General features: G+C 41.9%; 1 protein-coding gene across 2 annotated transcripts in view; it reads left to right on the plus strand.

Annotated features, from left to right (window-relative positions):
- The window catches only part of col6a4a (collagen, type VI, alpha 4a), a 147,942-nt gene that overhangs the window by 26,577 nt on the left and 104,833 nt on the right, over positions 1–16,532 (plus strand). For both annotated transcript variants that reach the window (XM_060850256.1, XM_060850255.1), the window contains exons 8-9: positions 560–1,144; positions 8,439–9,011. In XM_060850256.1, the coding sequence (XP_060706239.1) occupies positions 560–1,144; positions 8,439–9,011 (1,158 nt within the window). The remainder of the gene's footprint in view (positions 1–559; positions 1,145–8,438; positions 9,012–16,532) is intronic.

Here is a 16,532-nt window from a genome sequence, read left to right on the forward strand (position 1 = left end):
TTATTAAATAAAATGAAAGGCAGTGTTTGGTTGATCACATTGAACGCTGAAGTGATGGGGGAGAAGTAAAGAGTTTTCCTGAAAAATCCTGTAAAGTTTCTGTCATGAAGAAAATAAGCTATTCTCTTTTCCTCACCATTATTATCCAGTGTGTGTTTGACATAGATTCTACCAGAATTGAGAATGTCGAGGATGGTTAAAAACAGAGTTTGGAGACATGAGTGGGCTGGGTGATAAAGGGCCTGGAAACAAGAGAAGCACCAGTGCCCATGAATTCTCTCCTGGGCCCTTGCTGTTAACCCTTCCCTCGCTGTGGCCAGTCTCTACTGCATGCCATCAATAGACATGGTATCGTCTCCGAAGTGCAGTGTCCAGAATTGAGTACCTTCTATAAGAATGGGACTCATTTACTTTCTAGCTTTCAGTCTAGACCTGGAACATTAACTCAACTTTCCTGTTTCCAGATATGCTAATAATACCTGGTTTTGTTTAAGGTATCAAATGTTTGCCTTTGTCTTTGCTTCTACTGATTACATATTATTGAATGTTTTTTAAACAGAGTGCAAGAGGATAGAAGTTGCAGACATTGTCTTTGTTCTGGATGGGTCAGACAGCATAAATGCAGTTCAGTTTGACGGCATGAAGAACTTCCTAATGGCAGTAGTGAACCGTTCTGAAGTTGACTATAATAATGTTCGCTTTGGTGCCATTGTGTACGGAAACAACCCACAGACCGTATTCAGGCTCGATGACTTCACTAGCAAGGCTGAAATCAGAAATGCAGTTCGAGAATTGCAGAAGGAGACACAAGGATCTAGGTACACAGTGAAGGCTCTGAAACACGCTAAGGAACTTCTGACTAAAGAGAAAGGTGGTCGAGGAGAAAGCACATCCAAAGTGCCACAGTTCATTATCCTCATTACTGACGGAAAAGTCGCAGATTCAGAAGACATACAGTCAATAGCCAACAAGCTCAAGCGGGACCATGTGGAAGTCTATGCCATTGGTATAGCTGGTGCCGACAAAGAAGAACTTGTTTCAATCACACAGTTAGCAGATAATTACTATAGTGCTCCAGATTTTGGTTATTTACCTCAGTTATCCCCGATAATTTCTCAGCTGCTGTGTAATGAGACGAAACCAGGTGAGTAGTTGGTTGTGCAAGAAGATTGTATGGAATATGTATCTGTCAAGGAGCCCATGGGACATCAATCACACCTAGAGATTTGCATGCAGAATCCAGGTTAATGTGCTGAAATACCTGAAAGGGTCACCAAATCACCCTTTTATTTTCTAGTGCATGGTACACTCACTGTGGCTAGCCAGCTCAGTGTCAGTTTTCAACTGAAGCGATTCGACTCTCCTGGTTATATTTTTCTTTACAGAATATTGTTCAATTTCTACAATCACTCAAATGCTGAATGTAAAAACAAACTGCATTCATGCATATAGAGCATCTATTAGTATACAGAAAGCATTTTTGTTTAAATACACATTTCTCAAAGCTGTCGGCCTACACACCGAACTGTCGGTCCACACATTGAACTATCGGCCTACACACTGAACTATTGGCCAATACACTGAGCTGTCAGTCCACATGCGAAGGCCTGGTCCACACACGAAGGCCTCGTCCACACATGAAAGCTCAGTCTGGGGCCCACACGCTGAACTAATGACACAGAAGCTGGGTCTCGTCACCAAGTCACCTTTTATTTTAATACTGCATCAGTGCACCAGCTGTGGCCAGCCAACCTGGAGTCAGTGTTCAAATGGGGAGACTCTAATCTCTTGGTTATACAGTATCCCGTCACCAAGTCACCTTTTATTTACTTACGCACAGGTCATATCTGTGGCCAGCCAGCTCAGAGTCAGTCCCCTGAACTGGAGAGATTCTGTTCATCTGGTTATATTTTTATTTTTAACTGGGGCAGCAGTAGTTGTAGCGGTGATGGTGGTGCTGGTCAGTGCAGCTGAATACAGCCAAAACAAACAAAATAAAAACAGTCAAGAAAGGCAATTTCTCCAGTCAAGAGAACGTTTCCCTGCAGTACACTGGCTATGGCCAGTCAGACCAGAGTCAATCACCTGACCTGGATAGATTCTGTACTCCTGGTTATGTGTATTTTTCTTTGTTTTTCCTTCTTTAACCAAGTCACCCCGTATTTATTAGTGCACAGCATACTGGCTGTGTCATTAGTTCAGCTAGCTCAGATTCAGTCCCCTGAACTGAGGAGATTCTGTTTTCCTGATTATATGTGTTTTTCTTGTTCTATTTTCTTTCTTTCTTTTTATGGAAATATTAGGTTTGACCAGGTGCAGAGTCTTCTCCCCATCAGCAACTCCGCTGGAGCTATCTCCACTGGAGACAGTTTGGTCTCAGTTGATGCTGTAGGCTGCTTCTTTAAACCAGCCTTCAACACTTGGACCTCTCTTTCCACTAGATCATGAGTCAACGGACAGCTCCATACCATCCTAATTTGCCAAAAGCCTTCAGACTTGCAGAAAGAATCAAATTCCCTGCTGGTAAATGATATCCATTGTCCGTTTCCAATATTTCTGGGAGTCCGTGTATCACGAACAATGCTCGCAGCTTCTCAGTCATCTATCTTGAGATTGCCGAATGAGCTTTATGCATGTACAATCCACTTTGAATGGGCATCCAACATGATCAGGAACATTGAGCCCATGAAAGGACTGGCAGAGTCTACATGCAGTCAAGTCGAGGGTTCACTGATCCAACAATGTTGACATCCAACCCTAGCCACCAGACACAGCAATCATCAGCCAGAAGTGCGCAGTGCATGATCCATCTTGGCCTCCTCCAGTGGTCCGCAGATACCAATTCAATTCACTCCATGTGATATCAAGAAACGGTTGGGCACTGGATACTGCAAAGGTTATGGGCCCTGACAACAGTCTGGCCATAGTACTGAAGACTTGTGCTCCAGAACTTGCTGCTCCCCTAGCCAAGCTATCCAATGCAGTTGCAATATGAGCATCTACTTGTTCATTGACACCCAGTTTGGGTTCTGCCAGGGCCACTCAGCTCCTGACCTCATTACAGCCTTGATTCAAACATGGACCAAAAAGCTAAAAGGTGAGGTGAGAGTGACAGCCCTTGACATCAAGACTATGTTTTACCAAATATGGTATCAAGGAGCCCTAGCACAACTGGAAACAATGGGTATCAGGGAACAAATTCTCCACTGGTTAGAGCCATGTGACACATTGAACAAAGTTAAAAATACACAATCCAACAGGTTTATTTGGAAGTTTAAACTTTTGGAACTGATGAAGGAGCAGTGCTTCAGAAAGCTCATGCTTCCAAATAAACCTGTTGGATTATAACCTGGTGTTGCGTGATTTTTAACTTTGTCCACCCCAGTCCAACATTGGCAGCGCTACATCATGGTTGTTGGAGGTCAGTCATCTCAGCTCCAGGACGTCTCTGCAGGAGTTACTCAGGATAGTGTTTGAGGCTCACCTGCTTCATCAGTAACCTTCCCCTCCATCATAGGATCTGACGTGGTGCTATTTGCTGATGATTGCATAATTTTCAACACCATTCATGACTCCTCAGACACTGAAGCAGTCCGTGTCCAAATGCAACAAGATTTGGACAATGTCCAGGCTTGGGCTGACAAGTGACAAGTAACATTCACTCCACACAAATGCCAGACAATGACCATCATCAATAAGAGACAAACTAACCATCACCCCATGACATTCAATGGTGTTACCATCACTGAATACCCCACAATCAATATCCTGGGAATTATCATTGACCAGAAACTCAACTAGACTCACCACATAAATGCAATGGCTATAAGAGCAGGTCAGAGGCTAGGAATACTGTGGCGAGTAACTTGCCTCCTGACTCCCAAAATCCTGTTCACCGTCTACAAGGCACAAGTCAGGAGTCTGATGGATTAATCCCCACTTGCTTGGATGAGTGCAGCTCCAACAATACTGAAGAAGCTTGACACCATTAAGGACAAAGCAGTCCGCTTAAATGGCATTGCATCCACAAGCATCCACTCCCTCCACCACCAATGCTCAGGACCAACAGTGTGTATCATGTGCAAATGCACTGCAGAAATTCACCAAAGATCCTCAGAAGGCACCTTCCAAAACCACGACCACTTCCATCAAGAAGGACAAGAGCAGCAGACATATGGGAACACCAGCACCTTCAAGTTCCCCTCCGAGCCACTCACCATCCTGACTTGGAAATACATTGATGTTCCCACTCCGACACCAGGTCCAAATCCTGGAATTCCCTCCCCCATGGCACTGTGAGTCAACCCACAATAGGTGGACTGTAGCAGTTCACCACCACCTTCTCAAGGGCAACGGGGGACAGGCAATAAGAATGCTGACCACTCAGCGACGCCGACATCCCACTAAAAAGTGTAAAAGTAAAAAGAAATATTTCTGAAGAAGGGTCACTAAACCTGAAACGTAAACTCTGAATTCTCTTCACAGATTCTGCCAGACCTGCTGAGCTTTTCCAGTAGTTTCTGTTTGCATTTCTAAATTGCAGCATTATTGGTTCTTTCAGTTTGTCCCATCTTGAGATCTGCACAATGTGGTAGCCTGTTGCGAAGTGCTTAGCCTAGCAATATAGAGGGGGAGGGGAGGGAGGCTATGAGCACTGAATACATCACTACCATAATACCTGCTCTGAGGTAAGGATGTGGAAGATCAAGTTTGATAGACGGTGCACGTTGAGGTACTCCTTAGACCACAGGCAGAGTACAGCAATGTTCACACAAGTGATGCTGAAGTAGCAGCTCCAACAACACTCACCACTTGACACCATCCAGTAAAAAGCAGCCCGCTTGATTGGCATTGCATCCACAAGTATGCACGCCCTCCACCATCGACGCTCAATAGCAGCAGTAAATACTATCTACACGATGTACTGCAGAAATTTGTAGATATTTTCTAATCAACTTGTTCAGAGATTATTACACATCTCTGGAGCAAAAGCAACTTGTACTGGACCTCCTGGCTCAGAGATAGGGACACCATAACTGCACCACAAGAGGCCCAAGGTATCTGAATGCGTAACTATTTCTTGTGATTTGTTGCAATTTTAGAGCAATTCTAATAAGGCCTTACCTTTTAATCCCATTGTCCAGTGCAAACACAGGCACACAGCGCACTGTGATAAGGATGAAAAGCTAAATAGATACACCTTTGGCCATCAATTCAAGATTATTGAGGGAACAAAGATATTAGCAAGAATTGGAAAGACAAGGAGGACCAACAAATGGAAGATTTATTGAGGTGAACAACAGAAAAAGAACTTATCAACCAAGAGATTGTAATTACTGTGCAATCCAAATGGAGCTAGGTGCTCTTGTTAAACTCACTGGCGAGAGATCCTAAGAGATGCAGCAAGGAGTAGCCTTCATGACCTTGCTGCTATGTATACTTGGATGACTGAGAAGGCTCCAGTTTATTGAGAACTTCTGTTATAATGGCTTCTTGATGTGATCGTTGTCATCCGCAGAAGTGCCAAGGATTTAGATCCACATCTTGAAGGAAGCCCCCAGATGCAGAAGGAATATGCCGCTTCACCCTTGTACCTCTGGCTCACCTGAGAAGGATGAGTTCCTGGTGGAGAATCCAGGTGGCCAGTCCATAAAATAAAGCAGTTGGCACCCAACTCCAGCATCCACCAGCCACTCAGCTGATTCTGGATCTCCATGAAGATCATTAATCTCCAAGAAAAATGTCAATCACACAGCCATCAGAGATGCTGCATTGTTTCTGGTCTGGTTAGACTCTTCCATCGTCCACATAGTACTGTCTTTGGAAGCTCCATCAGGTGGTCCATTTGCCCTACCTACACTTAAAGCCCATATTGTGTTGTCAAACAATTCATGCAGATATCATCAGTCTGGGGGTCTGGTAATCCTCTTGCTATCAACGACTTTCACTATCAAGGTTTCTGTCAGGTGCATCAACAATATTTGTGACTGAATCAAATTGCAAGTGTGACATGAGATTATGGTGCTGATGGAGATATTGGGAATGAAGTGAAACTGTGTCCAAAGTAGATTCCTCCTTCTCCTCTGAGATGGATGATTCGTCCATGAAATATCCGTGCTTCATCTTGACTCAGACCTGCATGGGATAAATGAAACAATTAAATATTAAGGGTTACCCATTTCCTCTTATCCAAGCCATACTTGTGCTGGAGTTCCACGTGATCAAAGTTGATCACGTAGGCACTGTGCCTGGCTGTGCCAGGTGGAACTGCAGTCATTTTCTCATCCGCTTGAAATGGAACTCCTGTAATAAATGAAATTGTGCAGTAGCTGTAATGAAATTGTCCTGTAATAAATGAAATTGTGACAGACCCAAACTCTTCTGCTCCTCCATGGAGTGATGATATGGAATGACAGTACCCCTCGGCCAGTATTAATCCTCTTACAAGTATTATCACTAGACTATTCATCCAGTGACCCAGGTAATGTTCTGGGTCCTAAAGGACATAGCTACTAGACTGGATTGGTAGCAGATAGTTGAGGAAACCAACAACAGGGAAAAATGTACTTGACCTCATCCTTACCATCTGCCTGTTGCACATCTACTTATCCATGACCAATATCAGTAAGGGTGACCACTGCACAGTTCTTGTGTAGATGAATCCAGTTGTTACATTGAAAATATCTTTCTGGAACTATCACTGTGCTAATTGGGACAGACTTCAAGCAGATTTAGCAACTCAAGACTGGGTATCCAGGCTTGCTGGGAGATGCTGTGAGAACATCAGCACAACAGAATTGTACTTCAACACAATATGCAACCTCCTATCCTTCATTACTGGCATATCCTTCATTCAACCATTACCCTGAAGCCAGGAATCTGCCCTGGTTCAATGAAGAGTACAGGAAGGCATGTCAAGAATGCCTAGAAATGAGGTGTTAACCTGGTGAACCTACCAATCAGGACCACTTGCATGGCAAACAACATAAGCAGTAAGTGATCGACAGAGCTAAGCAATCCCATAAACAATGGTGGAATCCAGCTCTGTCACATCCAGTTGTGCATGATGGTTATCATTCATTTTTCTTCAATCTGTAACCATCTGTAATCACTTTGAGCATGTTGCCAAATCAAATTAGTCTATGTGTTTGCAGCTCAATCTCTTCCTGCCTTAGCATGTTTCAGTGTTAGGGAGGGTAGTGCAATTATATTCATAAATTGTAACAGGACAACATTCTTGTGTATAAACATGATTCAATTTGAATCTATAGGGCATGTAAATATGTTGCTCAGGGAGTGAAAAATCAATATATTGTCAGTGTCTTAATTTCCATTTTTTCTTCCTTTTATTCCCTTTCTCCTTAACTGAGACAATCTTTAGTTATTATTCAGTTGAAAAAGGTACAAATTGATTGTTCTGCCCTGGTTCCATTTTCAATCCTAGAAAGAACCTTCTTACGATACCTGTCAGGTTTTTCTTATATTCTTCTCACATCTTCTCGACATTACAGTAAAACACATCCGGTCCTTCTATAAGCACAACTGGAAAACAACCTAATGCAGATGAACAGTTTTCTGCCAGAATAAACGCTCAATGAGATTGACGAGACCAGGCTGGATTTGCCCGTCCTCTGCAAGGTTGTGACAGGAGCACAGGGATCATAGACACTAATGCTGAAACCAGATACCAGATATGTAAAATAAAATGGGGCACCTAATGTTCATACATGGTCTGGGTCTGATACGGCTTCTCAGCTGCACTCTTGGGATACCATACTTAAATGTAAATGCCTTAATTGAGCAGGAGGTGAGCACCTCGCTTGTTTATTGCCTCCACAAGCTGCTAGAAGCAGAGCTGTCTGTTTTCTGTCAGTGGCAAAAGCAGGTGATGCTTGATGCTGTTGTTGAAAGCAGGCACTTCTTCAGAAGGCCATTAGCGTAGGGCTGTGAAACAAAAGGCAATGGGGCAAATCTCTGCAGAATATGCTGTTGTTGCATTCACTGGTACAATCTGTGATGCCTTAGGTAGGTTCACGTCATAATCTTTCTTTTTGGTATCAGTCTAAGTTACTGGTACCCAGCTGGAATGATGTCTACACAAAGTCTTTGATAGAAGACAGACTTTGTTCTAATTGAACAAGGCAGACAGTACATAATTCAAACCGTACTTACAATGGGATCCAAACCTTCAGCTTCTGCAATCCAGCCCCAGGATTTGTAGTTTTAATCAATTCCTTGAAATGCTTAATTAAAAAAAGTTCTTTGAATCTCCACCAACTTGCGGAGGCTCATAATTGCAATTTGCACCAAGTCGAAATTTATGAATGTTTGAAGTATCAATTTGTGTTTGCTCATTCTGTGTTTCTTTCAGTACATTTTTTTCAGCACATCATGTTACCTCACTCTAAATGCTGTCTGCTTCTCTTTATTTTTTCCAGAGTGTGGACTTGAGAAAGCAGACATTATTTTCCTTCTGGACGGCTCGGACGCAGTAACAAGCAGTGACTTCCAGACGATGAAGACTGACTTGAAAGACTTTGTGAAGTTGTTTAACGTTGGCAAAGATCATTTCCAGTTTGCCTTGATCCAGTATGGTGAAACGCAGGAATTTGAATTCCACTTGGCAGAGTCTGATTCGCATGATACACTAAGGAGCAAAATTGATGAGATCACCCAGATAGGTGGAGAAACCAAAACTGGAGCTGCGCTAACATTTGTGAATAAACACCTACCACAACTCGAGGGAAATCGAAGAAATGAAAAAGTGCCCCTGTATCTTTTAGTGATTGCATCTGGGATATCTACTGACCGTGTAGTTACAGCAGCTGCTGAGCTGCACAAACAGAATATTATAGTATTTGCACTAGGTATTAAAAATGCAAAGGGCCCTGAGCTTCTGAAAATCACTGGATCACAAGAGAGAAAAATGTTTATTAAAGACATTAGTGACTTAAGTAAAGTTAAAAGGAGAATTGTTCATACCATCTGTACTCCTCCTCCTCCGCCAAAAGGTAAGAGAACTTTTAACAGTGATGCAACATTTTAAAGGATTGTGCTTGGCTCTTTGTACCATTATCCCAGCCTCAGCAACTGTTTGTCTAAATCATAAATGAAATCTGGTACTGTCTTAGACTGTTCCATTGTCTTTCTGCATCTTTGGTGGAATGGGGCAGAGGGAGCTTCTTCTAGACCGATCCCCCACTCCATTTGCTGGGTGCTATCTCTGTCAGTCATAAATGGCTGAAGTAGGATAAAAGGCCAGCGCAACATCGAAGGCTGAATGGCCTGTACTGTGCTGTACTATTCTATGTTCTATGATTCAGGAAGAATAATTAATAAGGTAGATGAGCTAAAATTAAAATTATTAATAAGATGCACAAGAACAAATACATATATAAGGATGTGAATCCTAGAACTTGGATGCTAGGCTTTAATAGGAAAAATCTACTAGTCAGGATCTGTACTTGCATTCAGAGTTCTGTCTTGAACAGTTCCCAGAAAAGAAATTCCACACTTTGAAAACAAAATGCTTTACTATTTTCCCGGCTGCTTCTGGGATGCCTGCACCCTCAGGCTGTAGTCAGCTTACAGTTTTGGGGATAGTTTCCAGACACAATCTGGTGAGCAAATTGTATGTTAAAAAGTCTAGAGATACCTTACTCAGTGTCTGTTCAGAAATTCAAAATCAGATATTCTTGCTTTTCAACTTCCCGGATTGGCTTAGCTCAGTTGGCTGGATGGCTGGTGAGTAATATCAACAGCATGAGTTCAACCAGCCGAGGTTACCATGAAGGATTCTTCTTTCCAACCTCTCCTCTTTCCTGAGGTGTGCTAACCCTCAGGTTAAACCACTGCTAGTTATCTTTCTCTAATGAGAGAGTAGCCCGATGGTCTGTTATGACAGTCATGACTTTACCTACTAATACAAGAGGAACAAAACAATATTAAGTTGCTATCCAATGCAAATAAAAGCATTGACTACATAACGTGAAGCTAAATATTTTCAATTGTCAATGGAGCAGCCTATTACAAACAGTGAAGCAATATATGTTCCTTCCTTTCCCAAGCTTAGATTCCCTGCTCATCCCACCATCCACAGCTGATCTGCAACCTCTCACATGGACTAATGAGCACTCATAATGAGCACATTATGATGTAACTGAAATTGGGAATAGCTGCTTGGTGATATAATTGATTGCCAATTATCTCTGGCAATTGAGTACAGGCCTCCTGGCTCAGAAGTGGGGACACTAGCACTACACCACAACAGCCCTTAAATATGAATTTCCCACCTTCTATGTTCAAGTCCGAGCCCACATCCCCAGAACATTAGCCTGACTCTCTGGATTACTAGCCCAATGACAAAAGCTCTACTCCATGCTCTGCCCCAAGTGTGGCATGTTATACTGAGATGCAGTACACTTCAGTAACTCACTCCATTCTGTTAATTGTTATCTTGATGCCCTGCCATTATTTAATCCAGAACTTAACTTTATTTCTGATCTCATAGAGAGCTTTAAACAATCAGGAAGCAAGAACAAGATCTTTATCTTAAATAGCACTTTTAGAAAACTTGAAACCAGTTCTATGCATTAGAATATCAGCGTACATTTCCAAGGCTCAGTTCAAACCTGCATTGCTTAAAGCATTTCTTTACCATTTAGGCTAAAAGTTCGATGTCATTCCTGATTGTTTGTTGAGGTAAGTGGCCTCATCTATGGCATTGATAAAGTCAACACAATTAATGTCAGCATCTATAATAGAAGCAGAAGAAAAGAAGTCAGGATATCATCCATTGTATTGCTATCTTGTCAGAAGATGCAAGTGTTTTCAGTTGGAGAGGACAGGAAAGTCGAACTGTATTTCTCTTCAGAATCAAAGAAGTAGTGATCTCTTCTGTCTTTGAATGAGATTACAACAAAGTTGGGATGTTAGTTTAAAACTGCAGTGTTCTGTTCCACTGACAAATTATTCAGATCATGATGCAATCTGTACCTGCACACAACAAGACCTAGACCACATTCTGGTGTGTGCTGATAAGTGACAAATAACTTCCTTTATTCCTAACTCAGATGTGTGCATCATTCGCAAGACTAGCATTTATTCACTTCTCCAATTGCCCATGCGTGGGGAGTGATGAGCCACTTCCTTGAATCCATAAGACCATAAGACATTCGGCCTATCAAGTCCACTCCGCCATTTAATCATGGCTGATGGGTGTTTCAATTCCACTTACCTGCACTCTCCCCATAGTCCTTAACTCCTTGTGAGAATCGCTGCAGGAATCACACACATAGAGTCATACACTAGGTAATCAAAATTTTGATAAATTAAATCATTGCCTTTGCCATTCAATTGTGTTAACATGTTGAATGGTCCACTCTCAATATTGAGTGACAGAAATACTGTGGCTACAAGAGGTGAGAGACGAGTTAGTCTGTAATAAATCTTTCCACCACCAAAGCACAGACAGGACTCTGGTGGAGTATTCCTCTCTTAGTGAACATAGTTCCAACAGCATTCAAGAAACTCATTGGCATCCAAGCCAAATCTTGATAGCAAACACACCTACTTCCTTAAACATTAAGTCCATCTATAACAAGCAATCCCACAATGATAGTGTCATTGTGGGGTTGCTTGTTATAGATGGACTTAATGTTTAAGGAGGTAGGTGAGGTTACTATCACTAACGTGTACCATCTACAAGTTCCACTGCAAATTCTCACCTCCCTAACCTGCACATTCAACCACATGGAAGAGAAGAGACAACAGAAACACGATAACACCACCACCTCTAAGTTCCCTTCCAAACATCACACAACATCCTGACTTAAATATATTCCCATCACTATAACACCACTGGCTCAAACTCTTGGAGCTAATCTACTTGAAACAAATGTGGGTGGGCCTTCAACACATGAATTTTTGCGGTTTCATGAAGCACTGTTGGATTACTTTCTCATTTACATTTGTCTTTGTATCTTAAATGGTAGATTGCACACCAGTGTACTCTTGTAGCAAGAGTTCTTGTGGCTCAGTGGTAGTGTCTCTTCTTCTGGGTCAGAAGGTCTTGAGTTCACAGTCCCACCTGCCCCAGGCATGTGTTGTAATGTAGCTGAGTGGGTTGATGAAAAATGTCCACACAATTGTAATAATACACAATGAGGTTGTCATTGAGACTTCATGATTCCCTTCAAGTGTGGTAACTTATTCATCTTGACTTAAGTACTATTTTTACCTTTGATCATTATCTTCCATGCATATTACCAATAAGTTGTAGTAAAGCTAAGATACTACTGTATAACTGAGGTGTTACTAAATGTGCATGCAATAAATTCACTGAGCCTTCTCGATCTTTTCCAAACCTCATGGTATCTGGTTTTACATCGTCCTTTCAAACTCAGCCCCGTGCCCAATAAACACACATGATCAAGCTGACATACTTTGACTATCACATGGTTGAGAGACACTTACGCATTCTATAATTCTGTCTGTAGAGATGCTGGACCTGAAACCAGTTGATACCTTACAATCACAAGCTCAGCAAAAGATACTTGAACACATAAGGTGATGATCCCACAAGCTACTAGATTCATAGATACTTTTACAACACACAATGAGGCCTTTCAGCCATCATGTCCACCCTGGTTACCACCAATCTTTGCTAATCCCACATGGGAGTTGAAGTGTAACTCTTGGTTGACAAGATCAGTGATTTGTACATTAAGCTGTGTAAGTTGAGATACTGATACAGTTCACCTTGTTTACTCCCATCCACAAACCCTGATTTTTCACTGTGCCTTCTTTATCAGGAGATTTTTGGGTAACATTACTTTCAACATTTAAATTTGTCTGCTAGTATTGTTAGATTTTGAACAAGCCGTTTGTAATAATTCAAAATTGCCAATACATTTAACCAGAGCAGCACTAGCATAAGGAGTGGCTATATCCTTCTAATCATCAGAAATGACAATGGAATCAATTCAAATGACTACCGCCAGCTGATATATCTAATCTGATCAAAATTTGTGCATTTGCAACTGTTAATGTCCACAGCAACCACTTTATTCAAACCCTGAAGCCTTTAAAACTCTGTACTCAATTTTTACGTCTCTTTCTTGCAAATAGCATTAGCATCAGGGTCAAAATCATGTTGTAGCAGGTTCAGGACAATCTCAGAATATCATTTTAATCCCCTTCGTCTGCCATAACTTGATGCCAATAAATTTGCAAATTGCTACACACCATAATTAATAAGAATTGATTACAACAATAATGTCTAATTTTCAGGCATACATATGATGGAATATTCTCCACTTGTCCTGATTGGGTGCAACTCCAGCAACACTCAGGAGATTGACACCATTCAGGACAAAGCAGCTGCTTGATTGGCACTACATCCTCAAACATTCAGTTACTCCAGCACTAGCTTTCAGTAACAGCTGCGTGCTCTATTTACATGATACACTGCAGAAATTCACCAACAAACCTCAGATAGTGCCTTTGAAACCAACAATCTAGAAGGCCAAGGGAAGCAGATATATGGGAACACCACCACCTGCAGGATTCCACTCCAAGCCACTCACTATCCTGATTTACTGTTCCGTCATTGTCACTGGGACAAAATCCTGGAATTCCTGCCCTAATGGCATTGTGGGTCTATCTGCAGCACATGGACCACAGTGGTTCTCGAAGCTGGCTCAGCACCACCTTCCCAAGGGTAACTAGGGATGACTTATAACTGCTGATCCAGCCACCAATGCCCATCTACCACGAGTGAATAAAAGGAAAAAAATCTGGAGCTGGTTGTTGGTAACACTAAAATGATTACAAAGGTGCACATAATGTACATACAATTGTCCTACCTCCGTACCCAGATTTAGTTTATCACTTAATGAAGACATGAGCAGCCTTTTTCCATGCAGCCTATGAAATCATCATTACTATGGTGGACATTATCAGACATAAACTCTTGTGGAGTCACTGACAAAATCTCAGATCAACTTCTGAGTAGGGAGTGAATAGCTTTATTATATAGAATGTCCTTTAGATTCCCAATGGGTATCTTAGAACATAGAACAATACAGCGCAGAACAGACCCTTCGGACCTCGATGTTACTCCGACCTGTGAACTATCCTCATCTCCTTCACTAACCCATCATCATCCATGTACTTATCTAAGGATTGTTTAGATCTCCCTAATGTGGCTGAGTTAACTACATTGGTAGGTTGGGCATTCCACACCCTTACCACTCTCTGAGTAAAGAACTTGCCTCTGACGTCTGTCTTAAATCTATCACCCCTCAATTTGTATTTATGCCCCCTCATACATTCTTATATCAATAACTCCTATCCGCTGTAATTTTTTGGAGTTGAGTCAGTTTCAGAGCTTCTTTGAGGAGGTCCCTCCTTTAAGATAGTCATTTTTGGCAGAATTAATTTTTTTTTAAACAAAGGTTTTGGCCATCTGTTCTAATATGTAGCTCATTGTCTAACTTTCTTGGAACACAATGTTAAAGGCTGCTTTAATGCAGGTTATTGTTACATAAAAATAAACTATGTTGGAAATGCTTAACATTTTTCTTTCTCATAGCACTTTTAATCTTCATTCTCAGCTTTTAAGTTACTTTTCTGTTTCAAAAACACACTTGTTACTACCCAACCACTTGATTGGCACCACATCCTCAAATATTCAATTACTCTAGCACTAGCATTCAGTGGCATTAGTGTATATGATCTACAAGATACACTGTAGAAATTCTCCAACAGACTTATGATAGTGCCTTTGAAACCCAGTTTAGATTTCTAATGGACCTCTTTTACATTGTTGTGATAGGCCTAATATTGACCTTTGATTGATATTAAGAACACGTCCAATTGTGCAGTCTTTGTTCTTTCCTGTAACTTCACCCTTCCTCATCCGCAGAGCCACAAAAGGTAGTATTGTCTCCATCACTTCCAGAGGAAGGAGAGGATTCGGATTATGCTCTGTCTTCCTACCCTTGCTCTCCTCATTACAGGGAGGTTGGGTAAGCTGTCTTGGGAGTAACAAGTGCCTGAGGAGCCAAAGCAGAAGCTCCCTGCTTATCCTGAATATCCCAAACCCCACTTGAACTATGTGGGTGAAGTTTAAGTGAGCATAGAGGGAGGTAGACTCAGGGAATCCTCTGAATGCCACCATACTTAAAACAGTTTCTACCTTCAGAATGTTGACTGCTTCACTGTCTACAGATGCTGCCAGAGTTTCCCCAACACTTTCTGATTGTCTGCAGGATCAGGCCTTTACTAAAATCATATTCCTGACTCTCTTTAGTGCTACTATGTGATCATTCATTCACATGGACACCATTTTTATCTATTGATCGCTATGTGCATGCATATTACCAGCGTAACGAACATTGGCCCCACAACATGCATGCAGCCCTTCTTAATCAATGATTTCAAATGGATATTGAGGAAAAGAGTAAACCTTCATGAAAGTTGACCTATTTACCTGTCTTTATATTAGAGAGTACATGGTTTGTCAGAAAGCACCAATCAGAACCACAAGACAGAGAAGAATGCTTTTTAGTTTGTCGATGCTGCCAGTTCCTACAAGAGCAAGTTAACTAATCCTACCCGTCTTCCTTTTATTTTACTCCTATTATACTGGAATGCCTTGGGCTGAAATCCTAACTCTTTAGGGTTGAGACCTGAGGCAGAGGATTGTGTCCGACATTGCATACGGCTAGCTGTCCTGCAGGTTTGGTGTTATAAATGTGCACCAAACCATCCTTACGAAGGCTTTTCCGGTTTGGAATGGCTCCCCGTTTCAAAGCAGAGGAGGCCAGTTGAGATAGAGAGAGGCCTATATCCTGTCAGTGTTTAGGAAAAACTCAGTAGGCAAAACAGCTTCACTTGTAACACTGCATACAGCAACAGGAGCACCATTATGGCGCAGTGGTGAGCTCTGCTTCCTCATGGCACCAGGGACCCAGGTTTGATTCCAGCCTCGGTGATTCTCTTAGTGGAGTTTGCACGTTCTCCTTGTGTCTGTGTGGGTTTCTGCTGGGTGCTCTGTTTTTTTTCCCACAATCCAAAGATATATAGGTTAGTGGACTGAACTTGCTAAATTGCCCCATGGTAAGCAGGGTAATGTGGGCTTGGTGATTAGCCATGGTGAATATAGGGTTATGGGAATATGTTGGAGGGTCTGGGTCTGGATGGGACACTCTTCAGATGGCCGGTGCTGATTCTGTGATTCACAGTGGAGGGAGACAGGGATAGGTCTTTGTCTTATGAGGGACATCCCTTCCATAATTCCAGTGGCTTCTGGCTGTCACATAGAGGGGCTTTCCTCCATTATTCTGGCCCAGCCACTGTGGTATTTTTGTAAAAGAAGAATCAGGTTCATCCTCAGAGGGTACCCCTGTGTTGAGACACCTTTTTCTCCCTTCATCAGCATTGGGTGTATTAATATTGGGTTGGTCGAGCTTTCAATTAATCACCACTGGAGGATTGTCATTGGCCTCAGGAACCTGCCTGCTATTTTC

Source organism: Hemiscyllium ocellatum, chromosome 34, assembly GCF_020745735.1.
Source record: "Hemiscyllium ocellatum isolate sHemOce1 chromosome 34, sHemOce1.pat.X.cur, whole genome shotgun sequence".
NCBI lineage: Eukaryota > Metazoa > Chordata > Chondrichthyes > Orectolobiformes > Hemiscylliidae > Hemiscyllium > Hemiscyllium ocellatum.